The sequence below is a fragment of the Artibeus jamaicensis genome, unplaced genomic scaffold, assembly GCF_021234435.1.
Source record: "Artibeus jamaicensis isolate MK-2021 breed Jamaican fruit bat unplaced genomic scaffold, CSHL_Jam_final contig_1998, whole genome shotgun sequence".
NCBI classification, from domain to species: Eukaryota; Metazoa; Chordata; class Mammalia; order Chiroptera; family Phyllostomidae; genus Artibeus; species Artibeus jamaicensis.
In genome coordinates this window covers 25-23,389 of record NW_026521407.1, presented here as the reverse complement: position 1 = coordinate 23,389, position 23,365 = coordinate 25, and the positions used below count along the sequence as shown (strand labels likewise).

At 38.2% G+C, this 23,365-nt stretch overlaps 1 protein-coding gene and 1 long non-coding RNA gene across 2 annotated transcripts in view; one reads left to right on the top strand and one right to left on the bottom strand.

Annotated features, from left to right (window-relative positions):
- LOC119037530 (uncharacterized) overlaps positions 1-23,073 on the top strand; it is a 40,982-nt gene extending 17,909 nt beyond the window's left edge. Inside the window, exon 3 of the long non-coding RNA XR_005080217.2 lies at positions 22,290-23,073. This is a non-coding gene — a long non-coding RNA (uncharacterized LOC119037530). The remainder of the gene's footprint in view (positions 1-22,289) is intronic.
- The window catches only part of TOP2A (DNA topoisomerase II alpha), a 31,227-nt gene extending 8,076 nt beyond the window's left edge, over positions 1-23,151 (bottom strand). Inside the window, exons 1-29 of the mRNA XM_037129743.2 lie at positions 23,067-23,151; positions 22,135-22,290; positions 21,784-21,874; positions 21,439-21,502; positions 19,900-20,045; positions 19,606-19,703; positions 19,164-19,376; positions 18,681-18,854; positions 18,393-18,494; positions 18,150-18,287; positions 16,028-16,166; positions 15,291-15,448; positions 14,889-15,014; positions 14,490-14,600; positions 14,018-14,123; positions 13,817-13,926; positions 13,475-13,567; positions 13,025-13,139; positions 12,576-12,697; positions 11,276-11,424; positions 7,346-7,577; positions 7,025-7,159; positions 6,712-6,912; positions 6,342-6,537; positions 3,711-3,802; positions 3,449-3,607; positions 3,228-3,311; positions 2,171-2,353; positions 1,185-1,275 (exon numbers count right to left, since the gene is read on the bottom strand). Of these exons, the coding sequence (XP_036985638.2) occupies positions 1,185-1,275; positions 2,171-2,353; positions 3,228-3,311; positions 3,449-3,607; positions 3,711-3,802; positions 6,342-6,537; positions 6,712-6,912; positions 7,025-7,159; positions 7,346-7,577; positions 11,276-11,424; positions 12,576-12,697; positions 13,025-13,139; positions 13,475-13,567; positions 13,817-13,926; positions 14,018-14,123; positions 14,490-14,600; positions 14,889-15,014; positions 15,291-15,448; positions 16,028-16,166; positions 18,150-18,287; positions 18,393-18,494; positions 18,681-18,854; positions 19,164-19,376; positions 19,606-19,703; positions 19,900-20,045; positions 21,439-21,502; positions 21,784-21,874; positions 22,135-22,290; positions 23,067-23,087 (3,805 nt within the window). The 5' untranslated portion in view covers positions 23,088-23,151. The remainder of the gene's footprint in view (positions 1-1,184; positions 1,276-2,170; positions 2,354-3,227; positions 3,312-3,448; positions 3,608-3,710; positions 3,803-6,341; positions 6,538-6,711; positions 6,913-7,024; positions 7,160-7,345; positions 7,578-11,275; positions 11,425-12,575; positions 12,698-13,024; positions 13,140-13,474; positions 13,568-13,816; positions 13,927-14,017; positions 14,124-14,489; positions 14,601-14,888; positions 15,015-15,290; positions 15,449-16,027; positions 16,167-18,149; positions 18,288-18,392; positions 18,495-18,680; positions 18,855-19,163; positions 19,377-19,605; positions 19,704-19,899; positions 20,046-21,438; positions 21,503-21,783; positions 21,875-22,134; positions 22,291-23,066) is intronic.
- Between the last annotated feature and the right edge of the window lie 214 nt (positions 23,152-23,365).

Sequence of the window (23,365 nt, the reverse complement as noted above, 5' to 3'; positions counted from 1 at the left end):
AACATCATTAGCCAAGGGGAAAACTACAAACTCAAACCACAATGAGATACCACTTCATACCCATTAGGATGGCTAGAATGAAAAAGAAGACAGTAAGTGTTGGTGAAAATGTAGAGAAATTGGAACCCTCACAAACCGCTGATGGGAATGTAAAATGGTGTAGCTGCTTTGCAAAATAGTGTGTCAGATCCTCAAAAGGATATCATAGAAAAATCATATGACCCAGCAATTCCACTCCTATGTATCTACCCCAGAGAAATTAAAACAGAAGTTCACACAAAAACTTATACACAAATGTTCACAGCAGCATTATGCACAATAGCCAAAATGTTGAGACAACCCAAATACGTATCAATTGATGAACAAATAACTAAATAGGGTATATCTCTATAATGAACTGTTATTTGGTAACAAAAAAAGAATGAAGTATTGATACGTGTTACTACATGGATGACCCAGGAAAGCATTATGCTAAATGAAGACACAAAAGACCACATATATGATTTCTACTTATATGAAATGTCTAGAACAGACAAATCTATATACAGAAATAGAGTAGTGGCTGCCTAGGGGAAGAAGGAGTTGGGAGGAAATGGGGAGTGACTATTATTGGGTATAGCGTTTCTTTTTGGGGAAAGAAATTATCTAATACTTTGGAGAATACTAAAACCAACACTGGTCCACTTACATTGCTGAATTCAGTATGTGACTATCTCAGTGAAGAAGTTAAAAACAGTAAATTCTCAGTAAAGGCACAATCAAATGCTTAATAGAACTGTTAATTCTATTTAATTTACTGAGTATTAAAACTATATCCTAGGCAGGATGTTAAACTCAAAGGATAATACAAACATGACTAAAATGTGGTCCTCAAGCTTTATATATTAATATATTTGATGTCTTAGAATCTCATAACTGGCTAGAAAGTGAAATCTAATAAACTGGGTTTGTTTTCTTTGGATTCCAACTGAGGATTTCAAGTTACAAAATATTTCATTTTACAAAATGATTTTTACTCAAGTCAAATCCCAAGGACAGTATGGGGGAAGTTCAAGTGCACTTTAGACATAGCTCTCCTTCATGTTACCCACTAAGAACTTATTCAATATCTATGAGGGATTTACTAGGTAACAAACATAATTTTATCTCAATTCTGTACTATTTTTCTTAAAATGTTTTAATACCTGCTTCTCTTTTCTGTTTCTTCTCTAGTCTTTGTTTTAGGCCTTCTGGTTCCACACTGTCCTCTTGAGGGCTTCCTTCAGTATTTTCATTCTAAGAGATAGCAAGATACTCAGAGTCATGAAAAGCAGGGACCTACAGCCAAGATTGTTCTACCCAGCAAAGCTATCATTTAGAATCAAAGGGCAGATAAAAAGCTTCCCAGACAAGAAAAAACTAAAGGAGTTCACTCACCATCACCAAACCATTATTATATGAAATTTTAAAGGGACTTATTTAAGAAGATCAAAACTATGAGCAATAAAATGGCAATAAATATAAATCTATCAACAATTGAATCTAAAACACATACTAAGCAAATGAGAAGAATAGAGACAGAATCATGGCTACAGAGAGGGTTTTGACAGTTGCCAGATGGTAGGGGGGTGTGGGAGAATTAATGAAGAGGTGAGGGGATTTAGAAATACAAATAGGTAGTTACAGAATAGCCACGGATGTAAAGTACAGTATAGGAAATGGCATAACCAAAGAGCTTGTATACATGACCCAAGGACATGAACAATGGTATGGAGATTGCCCAAGGGAGTGGGGGGTGCTGGGTGGAGGGGCACAAAGGGGGAAAAACTGGGACAACAGTAATAGCATAATCAATAAAATATAATTAATAATTTTAAAAAAGATAGCATAATGAAAATGGTCATATTCTGCCAAGTTTTATTACTTGGAATAATATAAGGTCAAATATACAAATCTGTATCTGGTCAAAGAATGATTTTTTCTTTAGGTTCTGGCTAAGAGCTCTGAATAAAGGTATAGGTGTGATGTTTTTCAAAATACTCAAACATTTAAAAAATCAGGCTCATAATAAAGGAATGTTATGATTAGATATGGGATAAACCCCAAACTATAGGCATAAAAAATTTATAATTTGTCCAATTTATGTGGAAATAAGCCTAAAGTATTTTACATATGTTTTCATGAGTATTACCTTAATTTTCCTTTTATTTTTCTTCTCTGCCTCTGCTTTCATCTCTATAGTCACTCGGGGAATGACTCTTTTTCCACTGGGAGAAGGCAAAACTTCAGCCACTTGTGCTTTTTTCCCCTTTGCTTTCCCCCCTTTCCCAGGGAATCCTACTTGTTCATCTTGTTTTTCCTTGGCTTCAACAGCCTAAAAAAGGGATAGAAGAAAGCAAGTTTATAAACTAACAAAGATGTTATATAACACATTTTTATACCTCATAGAGATAGCATAAAAGTCAACAGTTAAACTGACTTTGATTTGTTATACCCTAAATTTGTGATAACTTGTTCCATAACTAAGTATACCACCACAATAGTAAAGATGTAATTTAAGACTTTGGACAATGTGGAGACAGAAGACTGGGTTGGGTTCTACTCTTGATCTTACCACTGAATCTTCTTGAGTATTTTCTCCCTAATCTCATTATAAGGTGAAATGAGATTAGGGAGAAAATACATATACACATATTTGTAAACTCAAAAAATAAGAATGTAATTCCATCAATGTACATTTATCCAATCAACTGATTGTAAGTTGGACATCATTCTGAAGTGCAATAGTATGAATTTGCATGTTAATCTTTTTAGCTTAATTTATGAAGTGCTTTTCACGTTAAAATAATGTTGGAAGCTGTTTTAGTGAAATTAAGTAACAGGATCTTCTGAAACTACTGATAAGCCTGAAGAGTCAACTGCCTTTGTCCTTTTAAGTTGACTTGGGGGGACTGGGTTTGGGATGGCCTTCCCTCACATTTAAATTCTCTTTATCTTCTTAGTCTTAATAGGTCAAAAATCAACTCCTACCCTTTCTTTGTTCAAAAACTTCCAGATTAGTATGTTTCCTGGCATCCTCTAAGTAGTTTTAAACAATTTATTCTTTCATGTGTTATCTTGGAATATTTCCTTATGCCTCCCATATTCTTTCTACTGCCAATTGTGAAATATCTCGATAAAGAGGTATATTGCTAGAATCTATTATTTTATTAATAAAAATTCTAACATGGGCATTATAAACCACACACCTCTAGCTCTTCGATAAAAGCAGCCAAGTCTTCTTTCCACAAATCTGATGGACTCTTCCTCTTTAATGTTTCTAGCTCTTGCTCCTTCATTAAATAGTCAGAAAAGTAAAGAGTTAACTTATGTGCATAAATAGCATTTTCATTAAGTACACAATTAAGTTTTTGCTTTCACGATTGGAACATAATTGAGCAACATGCAACATCACCCATCAGCAAATCACCTTTTCATTTCTTAGTTTGCACAGTTCATCTTTCTTCTCTTTAGTTAGGTACCAAAGAGGCATATCAAGGAGGTAGTTGAAAGTTGGTCCAGTTACAGAGTCACTCTTTTCAGTTTCCTTTTCATTGTCACTCTCTTCATTTTCTTCCTCATCTGGAACCTAGAGGAGGAATTAAATGTAGTTTTAAGAGGAAATGTGGGACATAGATATTAGATTACATACAGTCTTTAGTAACATAGAAAAATGCTAACCAAGAAATTACCTTTTGCTGGGCTTCTTTCCAAGCCTTAACAGGATCTGAATCATAGCCCCTCTGAATCAAAACTTTAATTAATTCTTTCTTAGGCTTATTTTCTATTAAAAAAATGTAAACAGAGGTAATGATTGGTATTGAGTACTATTTTAGGAAAGTGATAAAGTTTTACTATATTAATTAAAAAAATTAAAAGTAGAAATTAGTAAATTGTCTTTCCCATATATTTGTACATCCTGGTACATACAGTTGACCCTTGAACAATGCAGGGGTTTGCGGCATGATTTACCAAATAGTTGAAAATCTCATATAATTTGACTCCCCCAAAATTTAATTAATAGTCCACTCTTGACTAGAAGCCTTACCAATAACATAATTAACATATATTTTCTGTTATATGTGTTACATACTGTACTCTTACAATAAAGTTAGAGAAAAGAAAATATTAAGAAAATCATAAGGTTCATGTACGAGATTTTCTTTTGATTTTGAGAGTATGTTTATTAAAGCTGGGGAGAGTGAAACAAGGAAGATCTTAGAACAGACGAAGCTATAGGAAAGCCTAGGGAAAGGTGAGAGTTTTTCCAAATAGTGGCAGACCTTCAAAACATTTTCCAACATATTTATTGGAAAAACCCATGTGTATAAGTGGACCTGCCCAGTTCAAACTTTTGTTGTTCAAGGGTCAGCTTAGTTAAGCATTCTTACTAAACAAGCAATTTTCAACCTTTTTCATCTCATGGTACACATAAAATAATTACTAAAATTCTGCGGCACATCCAAAAATATATTTTTTGTTGATCTGACAAAAAATATATATGTATGATTTTGATTCATTCACAGCACATGGCTACTGTTAGCTGTTGTCATTTAATTTGACAGTCTAAGGGAGAAGAGGTCAGTGCCCCTGAATAGTAAGATGTTACGTGTTTTAAAAACTCTTGCGGCTCACTGGTTGATCATGGCCCTAAACCATTGACAAATGTAATTTACCACAAGGTGGCAGTCAAATCACGTGAGGTTGTGACCTAAGCATACATAACTCAGCAAAACACAATCCAAACCTTTATTTCTGATCTCTACCCCAATTATACTCCCTGGTTTTTAAAAATTCCAGTATTAGATTGGGCAAGTTTTTAGTGGCACCACACACATATTGATTTCTCCATGTTGCACTCATTCCCTTTATTTACAGAACCTCTCTTCCAGTGTTTACAGTAGTCATACAAACTTTACTTTTTGTTTTTCTTTTTTTTTTTTAAGATTTTATTTATTTATCTTTAGAGGGGAAGGGAAGGAGAGAGGAACAGAAATATCAATGTATGGTTGCCTCCTACTGGGAACTGGCCTGCAACCCAGGCATGTGCCCTGACTGGGAATCGAACCTCGATCTTTTGGTTTGCAGGCCTATGCTCAATCCACTGAGACACACCAGCTAGGGCTACGTTTTGTTTTTCTTTGTGTCATGTTCAGTATTATTCATTTTAGTCTTGTCTTAAGCAATAATATTTGTGAAATTAAGAGGTTGATGTTAGTTAGTTATTAAAAAAAAAATAACCATGAAACCCTGGCTGGTGTAGCTCAGTGGATTGAGCACAGGTTTGCGAACCAAAAGATCGCAGTTCGATTCCCAGTCAGGGCACATGCCTGGGTTGCAGGCCAGTTCCCAGCAGGGGCCAGTTCCCAGCAGGGGATGCACCAGAAGCAACCATACATTGATATTCCTCTCCTTCTCTCCTTCCCTTCCCTTCTAAAGATAAATAAATAAAATTAAAAAAAAAATAACCATGAAATTGCCCTGGCTGGTGTGGCTCAGTAGATTGAGTTCCAACCTATGAACCAAAGGGTCATAGGTTCAATTCCCAGTCAGGGCACATGCCTGAGTTGTGACCCAGGTCACCAGTAGGGGGCATGTGAGAGGCAACCATACATGGATGTTTCTCTCTGTTACTCCCGCCCTTTCCCTCTCAAATAAATAGATTTTTTTAAAAAAATCATGAAATTGAATATGTAACAATTGAATTGAACATTTTTGTGTCACCAGAAAAATTTCCTCTGATCACTAGGAACTCGTGTTGTCATGTTTTGGGGACCTGCAATATAATCGAGTAGCCTGAGTTAGTTGCCCAGCTTTCCTCATTAGCCCTGTCTAGAACTGAGCTATCTCTTTTAACCTTCCTTTTACCAAGTTTTAGTTAAAACTGTTTTTTTTTTCTGGTCAGTTAAACCCTGACCTGGTTGCTTCTAGAATGTCTTAAAAAATTCCCTAAGCTACGACTCTTTCAGGCTTAAGGACACAATTTACTTACAGTAGAAGCATTTATAATCTTACTTCCAGCCCTTTTTCTGTCAGACTTTTCTCTTGATCAGTTAAGATCAAGAGTATAGGCATCTCTTTTAGCTCTCTATTCTGTCTCAATGTCAACTAAATCTTGATTCCTCAAGATGCTCAACCTAGGAAAAGCTATGTCTTTCAAACTATAAAAGACCTAGTTAAATATTTCAAAGAAATGCTCATTCAAGTAGCCAGCTGAACTCAATGGCTTTTGCCCTCCTTCTCACCATTACTCTCACCAAAAATGTTTAAAGGCAGTTTGGCAGAACTGTGGTTTAGTACAAATGGTTATTTCAAACACATACCAATGACTATTTTGCCGTCTATTTTCTCTAAGATAAAGCGTGCCTGATTGTTCAGTTTAGCAGATTCAGCACCAAGCATTCCTAGAAGCCATTCTTTCCTTAATCCATAATATTTCAGTCTGAGTTCAAAGAAGTCTCTTAGAATATCCAGCACCGTGTCATATTTCTTTAAACAGCCTACGTGGTCAAAAAGCACCTGGAAAAGAAAAATAAGAGTAGAGCCAAAAATAGGTAAATTGGCTAAACTTTTAATGGTTTTAGAGGAATGACTTTATTCTTTCAAAACATAAAATTAGCCTATGATTTCCTTTTAAAATTGATATTAATTTTAATAGAAAGGGAAACATGTTTCTCATAAAACAGGGCGTACCATTGAGTTGCATGTGAGACTGGTTTGGAGTTTGAAGACTTTGTGGAGTCCAGCTCTCTCGGCCTCAGCCAGTTTCTCTTCCGTCATCTTCACCACAAACTTCACCGTGGTGTCTGTGTGGTATTCTCTGTAATCTGTTATGAGAGGAGGCGTCTTCTCGGTGCCATTCAACATGGGTTCTAGAACCTGTTCTTTGTATGTCTAAAGAAATAAATAATCCTCTTTGTAAGTTTCTGAAACATAGGTTCCTGAATAGTCAACAAGCATTAGTACAAAAAGTGTTTCTGCTGATCACACACACAGAGTTACTTACCTGGGTCCATGTTCTGATGGGAAGCTCTGAGATCTCAATGGTTGTGGAATTAAGGATAGCTACTTCACCACTAATGACATATTGATTTGAAGCCAGCTCTTCAATAGTGCCCTTAAAGTTCTTGTAACTTGGAAGCTAAATTGGTATTTAAAAAAAGAATGTTTTCCAAATGTGACACTAAGCACAGAAATCACAATAGCATTAAACAATAAATTTAACATTTAAGGGAAATTAATTGTACATTTATGTCCTCTTTAAGCACAGTCTACTAAATTGAAACCAGAGGAAAACTGAGGTTCCTAATACACACAAAATAGTTACCATTGGCAAAGGTTCTTCTCCATCCATCAGTCTCCTGATGTTATTCACAACTTCACGAATATCAAAGTTGGGTATTTTGCAGGACCAACCAGTACCAATTCCTTCAGCACCATTTATCAGCACCATGGGTATAATAGGAATGTACCACTCCGGCTCCACACGTTGGTTGTCATCATATAAGAACTTTAATGTGTGATCATCTTTTGGTGGAAATAACAACCGAGCCAAAGGACTAAAGAAAACAATCAAAGAAGTTTATTTTACAAAAATACTGGCATTGATAGATTAACTTTCATGAAAAGGACATGTGTTAACCTCATATCTGTACATGACCAAGATGGAGGTGTAGGTAGAAACACTGTGCCTCCTCGCACAACCAAAATTAAGGACAACAAAGATTTAGAAACAAAAACACAACTAGGACAGAAAATTTAACTGTACCGAAGTCCAACAACCATTTAACCAGACTGGTAAGAGGGGTGGAGTCCGTGGCTGGAGGAGAGGGGTCACAGCAGGAAAAGGCAGAGGCAGCCAGATCCAGGAGTGCAGGTGGTATGGGGCTGACTGGGGTCACACATTCGTGCACAGATAAACTAGGCAAAAAAGGGCAGCAAGAAAGATGGCGCGACCCAGGTGCCCCCCACCCCCACGGTCGAAGGGAAATAAAGCCTAAAAGCACTGATTAAAAAGGTGCTAAAAAGGTGACAAAAAAGGTGCTGGGTTGTGGGAAGTGGCAGAGGGGACTGAAATCCGAGAGAGTGCAGAACAAACGCCACAGCTTGTTCCCAACATAGAGCGCCACAACCCAGCCCTACCCTGGTGAACACCTAAGGCTGCACCCCTCATACGTAACAGGTGCGACCAGACCAAAAATGGCTCAATCAGAAGAACAAATCAAAGCCCCAGAGCCAATACTTTTAACCAACTGAGAGACAGCCAACCTATCAGGTGCACAGTTCAAAACACTGGTGATCAGGATGCTCACAGAACTGGTTGATTTTGGTCACAAATTAGAGGGGAAAAAAAATGCTACACTAAGTGAAATGAAGGAAAATGCACAGGGAACCAATAGCGATGGAAAGAAAACGGACTCAAATCAATGGAGTGGACCAGAAGGAAGAAATAAACAACAGAACACAAAGGAATGAAGAAACAAGAATTCAAAAAAATGAGGAGAGGTCAGGCGTTGGCGGTATAGTGGTGAGCATACCTGCCTTCCAAAAAAATGAGGAGAGGCTTAGGAGCCTCCAGGACATCTTTAAACATTCCAACATCCGAATTATAGGGATTCCAGAAGGGGAAGAGGAAGAGCAACAAGTGGAAAACTTATTTGAACAAATAATTAAGGAGAACTTCCCCATTCTGGCAAAGGAAATAGACTTCTAGGAAGTCCAGGAAGCTCAGAAAGTCCCAAAGAAGGTGGACCCAAAGAGAAACACACCAAGGCACATCATAATTACATTACCCAAGATTAAAATAAAGGAGAGAATTCTAGAAGCAGCAAGAGATAAGGGGACAGTCACCTACAAAGGAGTTCCCATCAGACTGTCAGCTGATTTTCTCAAAAGAGACCTTACAGGCAAGAAGTGTTCCAAGTCACGAAAGGCAAGGACCTACAATCCAAGATTGCTCTATCCTGCAAAGCTTTCATTTAGAATGGAAAGGCAGATAAAGCGCTTCTTAGATAAGGTCAAGTTCAAGGAGTTCATCATCACCAAGCCCTTACAATATGAAATATTAAAGGAACTTATCTAAGAAAAAGATAAAAAATATGAACAGTGAATGGACAGCAAACTCACAGTTATTAACAACCACATCTAAAACAAAAGCAAACTAAGCGGACACCTAAAACAGGAGTGGAGCCACAGAAATGGAGATCACATGGAAGGTTAGCAACGGGAGTGGGAGGAGAGGGGGAAGAAGGTACAGAGAATAAGTAGCATAGACATTGGGGAGAAAATAGGGGGAGGGCAAGAGTAGTGTGGGAAATGTAGAAGTTAAAGAACTTATGATACATTGGACATGAACTAAAAGGGGGGGAAGGTGGGTGGGAGGGGGTGTGCAGGGTGGAGGGGAATGGGACAACTGTAATGGCATAATCAATAAAATATATTTTAAAAAAAGAAATGGAAAGAATGAACTCTGAGTTTATTTGCAGAGTATTATAAGCAAGAGGGACAAGTAAGTAAACAGCCATGAAGTGGGAGTATGCTTGGCATGCCACAGTCAAAGAGGCCAGGTGTTGTTTGGAGCACAGATAATATGAGATGGAATCAAAAGATATGAGGAGTGAGTGCATAGATCATACAAGATCTCGTTAGATAAACTAAGGCTTTAGATTTTGCTCTAAATGAAGCAGTTAGAAGGTCCTGAACTAGTGACCTATTTAAAAAAGTTGGCTGCCATAATAAAGGGAGTAGACTAAATTATAATTGTTTAGATGAATGATGTGGCTTAGTATTTTTCCAACGCAGAACCCATAGGATTTTACAATGGATTGGACACAAGTGTGGCAAAACAAAACAAAACAAGGTGACTTCAAGGTTTTTAGTCTGAGAATTAGATGGATGGCATTCCATTTACTGAGACAGAATTTTGTTTTGGACTTATGTTTGCATTGTTTACTAGTGCTTGTTAAGAGGATAGTCAGAAATGTAGCAGTGTAGAGATCCAGGGCTGGATATTATCAGACTGAATGGGTCTGGTGAAGGAGCTTTGAAGCAGACCAGTATTTAGAAGTTGGGAATATGAGAAGAACCCAGCAAATGGGTCTGGTGTCTTGGAGGCCAAATGAAAAATAAAGTTTCAAGAAGGATGAAGTGATTAACTGTATTCAGTGCTGCTGAAGGGTTGAGTAAGTCAACAGCTGAAAACTTGACCATTCATAATGTACTTTCATAGACTTGTAAAGGATGTACAATTTCAACTGTGATATTTAGGCAGAATCAAGCTCTTCTTTACTCTGACTCAAATTCTGCAGCAGGGTTTCTCAAACTCCGCACTTACTGACATTTTGGGTCAGATAATTCTTTACTGGGGGGGCTGTCCTGTGCCTTGCAGGGTGTTTAGTAGTATCCCTGGCCTCTGCCCACTAGATGCTAGTAGCGTGGCTTGGCTAGTTAAGACAATCAAAAATGTCTCCAGACATTGCAACAAGACATGTCACCTGGGGGGGGCAAAATCTATCCTAGTTGAAAACCACTCTCTAGATAAATAAAGAGGAAAACATAAGAATGGAAGTAAAAACATTTATAGTTTGGTAAGGAAACAATACATCTAAAGGATACAAAGTCTATGGCTACCAAACTGAAATAGAATTTTGTCTATCTGCTCATGGCAGAGTACCATAATTAAGCTTTAATCAGCTAGTTTTTTGTTTTTTAACAAATTAATATTCTAAGCATCTGCATCAAGGTACATTTTCTCCTCTGGCCAGGTAGCTCAGTTGGTTAAAGCATTGTCCCAATACGCCAAGGTTGTGAGACTGATCCCTAGTCAGGGCACATTAAGAATCAGCCAATGGCCCTGGCTGGTGTAGCTCAGTGGATTGAGCATGGACCTGTGAACCAGAGTATTGTGGTTCAATTCCCAGTCAGGGCACATGCCTGGGTTGTGGGCCAGTTCCTGGCAGAGGACACACGAGAGGCAACCATACATTGATATTTCTCTCCTTCCCTTCCCCTCTAAAGATAAATAAATAAAATCTTAAAAAAAAAAAAAGAATCAACCAATGAATGCATAAATAGGTGGAACAACAAGTTGATGTTTCTCTCTCTCTCTCCCTTGCTCTCCCTCTCTCTCGGATCAGCAAGTAAAAAAAAATTTTTTAAGGTACATTTTCTCATTAATTTCAAAATTTTTGTCAACTAAATCTCATATTATTTCAAAATTGGAAATGGCAATTCACTAGAAATTGAAAACATTACCCACCTGAGCATTGTGAAGATATATCTAGGACTAGCAGAATCCTTGCCACCATGCAGCCTGGTACCAAACTGACCAATGGGCTGCAAGAGGTTCAGATTATTGCTACCCACAAAATTCTGAGCCAAATTGATAATGGTCATCATTAGTGACATCTGAGGAAGGAAAAGATTTGTTAATCTGATCTGTAGGCTTTTAATAATACATACCCATTATTATGACTAAGCCGTACTACAATCCTGTTAGATGTTATGAGATATAAATGTTTATTGAGTACATGGCAGATATAGTGCTTTAACCCAAGACTTAGGCTCTGAGTTCAGAGCTCTTGCCTTCCAGTAATTTCAATCAAGTCCTCGAAGGCATAGCTCCTTTCTTCATCCAAAGCAGAGTGAAAAATTCCCTACTTTAAGTCACAACACTTTGCTCATTTCTACTCTAGCATGTATAACTTTATTCTGTGGTTGTGTGTTGGCCCTCTTGGTTAAACTGTGATTATACCTTGAAGGTAAGAAACATATTGTCTTTATATACCTGGTACATTGTAAACATTCCACAAATCTTTGTTGTATGAACATTTACTGAGCACCCCCTATATTTTAATTGAAAGCAGCAAGCAAGACAATCATTACATTTAAAGTTTTAGAAACTTATAGGCAATCTAGTTTTTAAAAACATAATAAATACAAAAAAAGAATTCAATCACAAAATTAAAAAAAAAAAGTATGTTTGTGTAAAGTCAAGTATTTTAAACGTATAAAAAATTGGAAGCCCTGGCTAGTGCTCAGTGGAGTGAGCGTGGGACATTTTTGATGTCTAAATTTTAGAATCAAAGTTATAATGAATATCTTGGAACACAGATCCTTAAAGACTTATGAATATCCTTATATAAATATTATTTTTAGAAATAAGATTTATTAGGTCAAAGTGTAAGTAAGCACATATCTCGTTTGATAGATTTCACCAAATTGTTTTCTGCTATGGATATACATGACTATATTCTTTTTTTTTTTAAATTTTTTTTTGAAGATTTTATTTATTTATCTTTAGAGAGGAAGGGAAGGAGAGAAGGAGAGAAACATCAGTGTGTGGTTGCCTCTCGTGAGTCCCCAGCTGGGAACTGGCCTGCAACCCAGGCATGTGCCCTGACAGGGAATCAAACCTCGATGGTGTGGTTCACAGGCCCACACTCAATCCACTGAGCTATGCCAGCCAGGGCTACACGATTATATTCTTACTAAGTGTTTGGGAAATGATTGTGTAGGTATTTCTGCTTTTCTGGAAACATTATAGATTGTGTGTTTACCTCACCATGATGATAAGAGGACATCTCAGCCACTGACCCAGCTAACTGGGCAACCTTCACCTCTCGCTTGTCATTCCGTTTGAAACATGTAAATAAAACCTTTCTTTGACCTGGTTTCAAACCTTCAAATTGAAAGAAGTGCAAATGTTAGTATCCTCCATTTAACTATTTCTAGGCATTGATTTTTTTTCTCCTGCAATTAAAAAAAAATTTATTTGTTGTTCAAGTATAGTTTTCTGTCTTTTACTCTCATCCCAACCCCCTCACAGTGCTCCCCACCTCCCTCTCATTTCTACCCCCCTTAGTTGTTGTCCATGTGTCTTTTATACTAACTAGGTTCCTGCAAATCCTTCCCCTTTTCCCCTGAAATTCCCTCCCCTCTGGTCATTGTCCGCCTGTTCTCGATTTCTATGTTATGATAAAAACAGACTAAAAAAGCTGGAACTCACCATCGACCATAGATGGGATAGATCTTTCGTTATCAGAATTTGAGAAGAGAATAAGTTCCTTGTTTATGAAGTCATTGTATGTCAGATATGTGGTGGTTTGCCCATACAAGTAGTCCTGAGGGACCAAAGAGAGTATTATATGATCTAGTTTAAAATAACGAAACAAAGAAACCTCTCAGTATTTTTAGGGTAGTTCTTGAGTCCCTCAAAAATTCAGTTCTTTGTTTTAAAAGATAAATTGCCGTGCAATTTAATAAAGTGCACTTTCTTGGTAATTTCTTTTATGCCCAATATATTTATGTAGTAGTCTAAATAAGAATAGGAACATGTATATAACTATTGATTATTATACTTTTTACTGAAATAACTACTGAGTAACTTAAATTTCTTTTACCAATCCTAAAAGGTCAGCAAATAGTCCATTTTGTGGGATATATTTAAAATTTTTACCTCAGGAAGGCCAAGTAACTTCCGTTGCCTTCTATCTTCCATAAAATGGGTTAGCCACTCCTTTCGATCATCTGTCTGTTTTTTGCTAAAGGCCTACAAATTAAAAGATGAAAAAGATATCGCTAGTACTAATAAGTTTCCAAAATCTCTCTTGTATAAAAACTGAAATAACAAAAACTCAGTCTTGTAAAATAGCCGGTCCCTTTCTCTGGGATATGCTTAACTGAAAATACTTGAATCTAAAAAACATTCTATTATATAAAAATTTAAATGTTTCAATTGACTAGCTAAAGCAGTGTTTATAAAACTAGAATGTACGTATGAAATACAATTCAAACTCACCAGGCTGATTGCAGCATCATCTTCAGGACCAGAATATTTGAACTGGATACGATGTCTCTTCATATCTGCAAAGTATTCTTTAGCTTCTTTTGATGTGCTGGTGCCCAAACCTACACAACCAAGAATACCAAAGTACTCCATATAATCTTGTATAATGGTATATTACAAAATGAGAAGTTCTATATGAGTTTCATTACGAACCTTTGTAATACTTGACTTTCCATTTTTTATGATTTGGTGTAGAATTCCTCCATTCGTCAAATTCAGGAAGACTATAGAATGCCATTTCTTGCTTGTTTTTAGACACCTGTGGTAAAGAACATACTGCTGTGACTTTGCACAGGGCTGGGTCTCCTACATACCAACACACAGCACTAGCGCTAAGTGTGTATCAAGGTTTGAGAAGTGGGGCCTTCAAATATCCATTATGACAAGGGTGTCAAACTCATTTTCACCTGGAGCCACATCAGCCTTGCAGTTGCCTTCAAAGGGCTGAATGTAGTTGTAGGACTGTGTAAATGTAACTACCCCTTAACGAGGGGCAAGGAGCTTGGCACTGCCACTGGGTAGGAACAAGGTGCCAGGCTGAATAAAACAAAGTGGAAGGCCGGCTTTGGCCCTCAGGACTTGTGTTTGCCACCTGTGCATTACGGTATCTTAGAAATTACTATACCTTTACAATGGGAGTGATAAATTCCTCCAGAAAACGATGTCGCAGAAGAGAGGGCCAGTTATGATGGATAAAATTAATCAGCAAGCCTTTGATATGGGAACCATCTTGGTCCTAGAAATATTTGGAAGGCCAAACACAGAATTGTTTAGAAACAAAAAGTTATGATCAATATGCAGGTAATTTCTCAAATTTTTAATGGGGATCAAGAAAAAAAGGCTATTCAAATCCAGACTCTTAACCTGTATATGTAGTACATATGATATAAACAGAGTATCTGATTAGAGACAATGACTAAATCTACAAGCTAAGTAATTTCCTTTCATGGCAGGAAAGCAATAATACAATAAGACATGCTTAATTTATTGCAACAATCTAAAGTTCCTGAAAAGCAAATCTGACCTGATCTGTCATAATCATTATCTTCCCATAACGAAGAGTCTTCAGTGAATCCTCATCTTCATAGTTTTTCTTGTACTGAAGGCCCACAATCTTTATGATATTGTTAATTTCAGCATTCTCCATGATCTGAAATGGATGTATATTGTTTATAAATTTGAAAATAACAAAGATACAATGGTGTATGTTGCTTGGATTTTCTTGAGCTCTGGTATTTTGAGTTATTATTAGCCTATACTTTACTAAGTTAGAAATATCTGTTAAGACATGCTATAATGTACCCAATTTCTTAAAATAGAAATCAATCTAAAATATATTTTGAAATGCCCAAGGAGGGAAACATCCAGCATAAAGTCCTGCATTATAAAACTAGATAGAGATTCTAAAGACAGTTTTATATTCTACCTGTTTATGAGAAGCTTCTCGAACATTGAGTATTTTTCCTCTAAGAGGGAAAACCCCATATTTGTCTCTCCCAACCACACCAAGACCTGAAACAGCCAAAGTCTTGGCTGAATCTCCCTCAGTCAGGATAAGTGTACAGTCAGTAGAGTTTCGACCCCCTAAAATAAAAAACCACAATTAATATTGGCACATTTAATTCAACCTCAAATATTAATTCAGACATGCAGTTAACAGCTTTGTGATAAAACCCAAATAATTTATAATTCATAACAAGCTGGCTTACATTAAGTAAATCTGTATGCTTTTTCCCCGTCAAATTGTCAGTTTAATTTTCAGACCTAGCCAGGAACCTAAGTGGGTTAAGGAAAACATTTTCCTCTCTTCAGTAGATCAATATGTAAACATTTTTGTTCTGGGGATGGGGGGGTAGGGTGGAGGGGAATAAAGGGGGGAATAGAACAACTGTAACAGCATAATCAATTTAAAAAAAATAAAATAAAAAAACATTTTTGTTCTATACCTTCAAGCAATCATCTCAACATTATTTAAAATAACCCAAAACTGGAAATGAACTAAGTATTTAATAACAAGGAATCCACTGTTTCTTAAGAGTAAAAATATTCTCTTGATATTAACTATTTAACTATTAACAAAAAAATATTCATGGTATGCTGTTAATGAATAAGACAAATAACAACAGTCAGACTTATTTAAGTTTAGAAACATTAAATGTGTACCTGCATCATTGGCATCATCAAGTTTGGGAATTCCCTTGATTCTGTTATGTTTTACAGCCGAACACTTCTTGTTTAACTGGACTTGAGCCTTAAACTTCACCCAGTTTAATATGCTTTCCACAATACCACAACCAATTGCCTGAAAACAAGAATTCATGTTAGGGAAGAAGAGTTCTTTCAGAAATCTAGAATACAAATGAGCTCCTATAAAAATAATTGAAAGATTGAAAGAGAAATACAATTTCTGGACAGAGGGTGGCACATCTTCCTGTCTCGGGTTATCACTGCTGACGAAGCTGGTTCCTTTGATTTCATTCATTCAATAAATATTTACTGACTATGCATTCATACTGGGCCAGACACTAAGCTACATGTTGAACATGTAGCAGTTAAAACAAATTAGACATGCTCCTTGTCCTCATGGAGTTTAATATATAGCAAAGAAGACAAGGCAGAAATAAAATGAGAAAGCACAACCGTGATAAGTGTTACAGATAAATGAAAATGTGCTGCATATAGGTGTGTGTCCAGTGTTCTGCTGGAACAAACTTAGTGAGGGAGAAGGGTAGAAAGTAAAGGCTTTCCTGAGGAAAAGACAATGAAGCTACTAGGGTAGTCTTCACTGAAGACCCTAGTAGCTGAACAGATGTAAGCACTTGAGGGAGAGCGATCAGCATGTGAAAAAGTTCCAAGGAAGGGAAGAGTATTGTTTCCCGAGAATTTAAAGCCTATAGGACTGAAGATTAGGTAACACAGGAAAGAGTGGCCCTAAGATGAGGTTGGAGATGGCAGGGTTTTATAGACCAAATTAAGAAATTTGGCCCTGGCTGGTATAGCTCAGTGGATTGAGTGCAGGCCTATAAACCGGGGGACTGCGGTTAATTCCCAATCAGGGCACATGCCTGGGTTGCAGGCCAATTCCCAGCAGGGGACGCGTGAGAGGCAACCATACATTGATATTTCTCTCCCTCTCTCCTTCACTTTCCTTCTAAAGATAAATAAAATCTTAAAAAAAAAAAAAACTTTGGACTTTTCCTAAGAGCGGAGATCAATGAAAGACTTCCAAAAGAGAATAAAGACAAAACACAAACAGATTACTCAAGGGCATTACAAGGAAAGGATTGAAATTGTTTGTATGTTAAGAACCTATTAAGAAAACAGATAAGGGTCTACGGCCCTACCACCCTGAATGCACCCGGTCTCGTCTGATCTCAGAAGCAGGGTTGGGCATGGTTAATACGTGCATGGAAAAAAACAGATAAGGGAAGGCTACTGATATATCCAAAACATGATTCATATTGGATTGCAGGGGCAAAGAGAAGGGTCCCGGCTTTCTTATTTATGTGACATTTTACTATGCATGGGGGTCTTTTACTACGATAGGAAATAAGATTTGATTTTGGGGGGGTGGAAGGGGTCCTTGTATGGAGGCCAGTGAGTATGAAGAGAATTGAGTTTCGGATGTGTGACTGAGAGAAACTTCAGGCACTCAATGTTTGGCAAGCACTTAGATGGGTCAGGTTCAGAAGTGATCTAAACTGAATGGTGATATGATATAGGGGAATACAGGTGCCCTGGATGGGTAGCTCAGTTGGTAGACCGTTGTCCTGATATGTCAAGGTTGCAGGTTCCATTCCGGTCAGGACACATATAAGAAACAATCAATGTAAGTGCATGGATAAGTAGAATAGCAAATTGATGTCTCTCAAATCAATAAATTAAAAAGAAAATGGGGGGGATATAGGCATATAGGTGATAATCAAAGACCTCGGTAAGAACAGTGAGGTGAAAGCTGTTTATTATTATTATTTTTTAAAGATTTTATTTATTTTAGAGAGGGAAAGGGAGGGAGGAAGGGACAGAAACATTCATGTAAGAGAGAAACATCGACTGGTTGCCTTTTGCACGTGCTGGTCCAGAGACCAAACCGTAACCTAGGCATGTGCCCTGACTGGGAATTAGACCCGTGACTTTCGCTTTGCAGAATGATGCCCAACCCCAGTCAGGGCTTAAATTTCCTTTTTAGAGTGAAAAAACATGTAGGAGGAATCTTTGTTCTGCAGAGCTGAGAAGAACAATGGAGAATAATGCTTTTATTTTTTATTTCCCTCTAAGTACTCACAGCTTTGATGAATTTTTCACTTAGTTGGCATGTTGATCCAAAGCTCTTGACTTGTAAAGTCATGTTTTCTTTTGTCTGAGAGTCAAAGGTTGGGTTTTCAATTAAGGCATTCACAAAAATCCACATGTGATTTTTCACCTGCAGTAAAAGTTGATATTAAATCACTAAAAACTTACTCATGCTTTATTAATAGCCTTTCTCTTCATCCTTGACTGGAAAAAGAACTGTGCTAAAATACAATACCTGATGTGCTTTCACTGCAACACCACCCTTGTTCTTCTTCTTCACAACATCCACAAGTTTAGCCACAATCTGATCAGCTATATAATCAACATGTCTGCCACCCTAATGAGGAAAAATGCCCAATTGTAAAGCTCAGCATCCTCAAAATTATAATAACCAATATCAAAGTGTAATTTAGCTTACTTTGCATTGAGGTAGCCAAATATCCAAGTTCATTGTATATATTAAAATCAGTAAGAATACATATGAAAATATATATCATGATTAATAATTCAAGAATAAAATTACCTTGGAAGTAGCGATGCTGTTGACAAAGCTAATTTGCTGAAAGCCTTTTTCACTCATTGTTAAACACACTTCCCATCTGTGGTTTACCTGTTCATGGATAATTTTCAATGGATTGCCAGTTTCATCTACCTTATCCTTCAAATACATGTCCACATAGCTACGAAATCCTTTCACCTGTACAAGAATTAAAATGGTATACAAAAAAGTTACAAAAAACAGATTCAATAATAACTCATTTTTCAAAACCAATGAAATGATTGTTCAGTGATGGACATGAAAGAATTAAAGGGCAGAAAAGGATTTAGTTAGGTGTTTCTTTGAGAAATTTCCATTTGTAAGTTTAAAATGAGCTTATTAAAGAGTGGTGTACAGTTTTCTTTTCAGGAACATATCTGAGTAGTGTTAAGAAAAACATATGAGAGGAGAGAAAATCAATTTTGCTTTTGACAATGATCACAAATTCCCTGACTGGAAAACACTTACTGGCAGCTTATTTCCATTGAGGAAGACTTTGACATCTTTAGTGGATCCAGCAATATCATATGCTCTTCTAACCATTAGTGCAACAATATCTTTGTCTAGGCTTTGCATTTTAAACTTAGACAAATCAGGCTGGAAGGTAATACACGTGTAATCTTCTCCATTAAAGGGCTTGAGCTCCATCTCACCAGCTCTCCCCATATTATCCCTCCATGTCTGTGGGAGTAAAGAATAGGAAAGATGAAAAATTCAAGTCACCTTACAAACTAGAACTAAATAACACAAATTTATAAGTCTTGAAAAATAACCGAATCCATGTTTAATTTGTGAATAATTTCCCATGTTTTAAGATTATAATTTATGTTAAACTAAGTCAACCACTCATGCCATTATAAATTGGTATCATACAATTTATAATCAAGGCACCAGATACCCATTTACTTGCCTGTTTGAACATTTTCTTGTATTCTCTACTGGCTGTTTCCACTGTAAATTTGGTACTGAATATGTTACACAATTTGGCGCCATAGCCATTTCGACCACCTGGGCAAATAAATTTAAAATATTACTGAATTTTTATCTCATGAACAGTTTTATTTCTTAATCACTGGCAAAGAGATGCATTTATAAAGATTTTAAAACTTAAAAAAAAATTATGCCATAGATGGTCATTGAATAGGTGTATTTATTTTATTCTTTTTTAGCAACAATATGTTCTTTATTTTCTTCAATACTCTACCTGTCACTTTTTTTTCATCATCATCATAGTTACTAGAAGTTAGGAGCTGTCCAAAGATGAGAGCTGGGACATACATCTTCTCAACTTTGTGTTCAACAACAGGAATACCTTTTCCATTATTCCATATACTGATTAAATTGTTTTCCCTAAGGAAAGAAAATTGGAATTTCATTGTTAAACCAATGCTTAAACATGTTTTGTATTTAAATATCATTATTTCTAAAATATGTAAATTCATGGTCTTAATTCCTTAATGTTTTTTTCATATATTCCTTTTGAAATTCAGCATGAACTAGATTTTGCACCATGCTCAGTTCCTGATACTCCTAAAACAGGAGCCAAGAGGGGAAAAAAATTAAATCTGTTCCAACACCTACACAGACACTGATAATGTTGAAAAAAACATGAAATTTTAAAATGATAGGGTAAACAATGGGAAATTATTTATACTCAATGGAAAGAACAAAATTTGCATAAAGTATTATTATACTGCTTTTAAGAGAATCATCTGCACTGTCTCTTTTAGCTTTCCCACCCAACAAAACTGATCGCAAACAAGTATGAAAGGGAAAAACGTTATCAATTGTAAACTTCCCTGCTTGCAAATAGAATGCTGAGAATTGTATATGGATTTTTTAAAAAGATTTTATTTATTTTTAGAGAGAGAGGAAAGGAGGGAGAAAGAGAGGGAGAGAAACATCAATCTGTGAGAGATACATCCATCAGCGATCCTGGGACTCTTATAGGCTCCCAACTGGGGACCTGGTCCACAACCCAGGCTCCTTCCCTGACTAGGAATTGAACCGGAGACCTTTTGGTTCACAGGCCTGCACTCAATCCACTGAGCCACACGGAAAGGGCTATTTGGATTCCGATGAGGCTAATAAAAAGGTGAAACAAGCATCTTGACCACCCACAAAGGGACAGCAGAATTTACAACCTGAAATGTTAGCTCTCTATCACCACCTGCTGGTTTATTATTTGCATAGCATTTGTGTGTGGGGGGGAAGCTCCAAAGCTCTAGAGTCCAGAATACTTCAATTGTTTTTTTTTTTTTCCCAAGATTTTATTTATTTATCTTTAGAGGGGAAGGGAAGGAGAGAGGGAGAGAAATATCAATGTATGGTTGCCTTTCATGCATCCCCTGCTGGGAACTGGCCTGCAGGGAACCAGCCTGCAACCCAGGCATGTGCCCTGACTGGGAATCGAACCACAATTGCCTGGTTCGCAGGCCTGCGCTCAATCCACTGAGCTACTTCAATTGTTGAAGATACTTTCTGAAGTATTTAGGGACAGAAGCGTCGCAATGTCTGTAATTTGTTGTAAAACACTGTAGAAAAACTACAGTTGAAGCAAATATGGCAAAGTGTTGATAACTGTCAGACTTAGATGACAGGTATCATAGATTGTTCATTTTAGTATTCTGCCTCTGTATTTTTGCAAACCTTCATTAAAAAAACCCCAACTTTACTATAAACCCAAGAAAATGTAACCAACAGTAACAATAAACTATAACAAAAGACTGAGCAAGAGACTTACGGGTCAATTGTGACTCTAATACAAGACATTTTTGGGTCCCTTTGTTTGTTGTCTGCGGCATTAACTGAAAAAAAATACACATTTGTAAAAAATTGAAGTACTAAAAAAATTCTTATAATTAAAGACATAGAAAGTTTTCAGGCACAGCAGTAGCATCAACAAGGTGTTAATTCCGCATTTTTTATTTATTCATAGTACTGTTTCTAGGAAAGAATTCAATTTTACTGCCTCATCTGTGCCAACAATTGTTTGAAATGACAGTTCTGGCTACAGAAGGTTTGTTAGGAACCATACTTCCTATGACTGATTTCACCAGTACATCTTTATACAAAAGAATTTACTCACCTAGAATCTCATCAAAGATTTTGTACAAACCAGGAACAAACGTCACTTCCCTGTAGTTCATGCCAACATCTTCGTCATAAACCCACATTTGCTAGAAACAAGGCAAAGAGATATGTTATTTTCACCCCTTATTTATTGTTTCATCATCACGGTTACCGTAGAGTCTTCGGGATTAAATATATACATTTACATATGTTTACATGTGTATTTACATATGCGTGCGTGCATGCATGCATGCATACCAGGTCGGGCTAGTCCCGGTGACACTGAAAGCACACGACATACAGAAATTTAACCAGGAAAGGCCCACGCTCTTTAACTACGTGGGAGCTGCGTCCTGTCGGGTTTTACCTGCGTCACTAACTCCACGGAGCCGATGTAGGTGTCGGGACGGAGCAAAATATGTTCCAACTGTGTTTTCTTTTGATAGATCCTCTCAATAGACATTCTTTTCTTAGCATCTTCGTTTTTCTTGGTTTTGTTGATTTGCATATTTTCATTTACAGGCTGGCAGTTTTGGAAAGAGAAATGCGAAGAAATGGGAAGTTCAATCGCAGGTTTCCCAGACACCACGAACGAGACGCCTGCCACACGGACGCGCGTGCACACACCGGGAAACCAGGGCCTGGCGGCGGGTGCGGGGGCAGCGGGCACCGCTTCGTGCAGACGCCGCCGTCCCGGGTTCCCGGGCGTCCGTTTTAATGGACACACGACCTCCCTAAGTGTCCCTGGCGCGGACATGCTCTCCACGTTCGACAAAACACCCGCGCTCGCCCCCTCCACTCCGCCGACCTCGGCCGAGTGTCCGCCACGTCCCAGGCACGGTGCGGCGGAGGCCACCGCCCGGCCGCTGTGTGCGCGGCGAACGCAGGACGGGCATTTTCTGAGCATCCATCACGGAGCGGACACTGTGCTCGGCCCCGCGCCTTTGCTGCTCGGGGACGGTGCACCCCATTTCCGACCCGAGGGAGCGGAGCAACGCGGCGGTGACGCTTGCGTTCCCGGCCCCGGGCAGACCCCCGCGACAAGGCGGACGGAGTAGAGGACCGCGATCCGCTGCCCGGGAACCGTGAAACAGAGCACAACCTCCTAGAAGCGGGGCTGGCCGAGAAAACTTCAGCGGCGATCACGCCGAGCCCCGGGGGCCGGGGTTCGCAGGGAAGACGGGCTCCCAGCCCGCCGCGGCGGAACCGCACTGCCCGGACGCCTCGCCCCTCTCGGGCAGCCGGGGAGATGCCCGGCCGTGCTCGGTCTCCACAACCCTCCTTTTCCGCGAGCTGTACCTGCAGTGGTGACACCTCCATGGTGACGGTCGTGAAAGGGCTCAAGACCCTGCAAGCGACTAAACTGGCGGGGTCCAGGAGACAATCGCGGAGCCGGCGGCTTCTCCACAGACGCTCGTCGGTTGGGAGCGCGACTCCAGCTCGACTCGAATTTTCCGCCCAAACCAGATAAGCCAATCCCTGACTCGCTCTCACCGGTTCCGTCCTGAACGGCCAATCGTAGCTGGTCTCTTACACCCACCAATGAAAGGCTGAGTTGGCCGGGGTCTGTTTGAATAAACCAATTAGGCAAGGAAGGC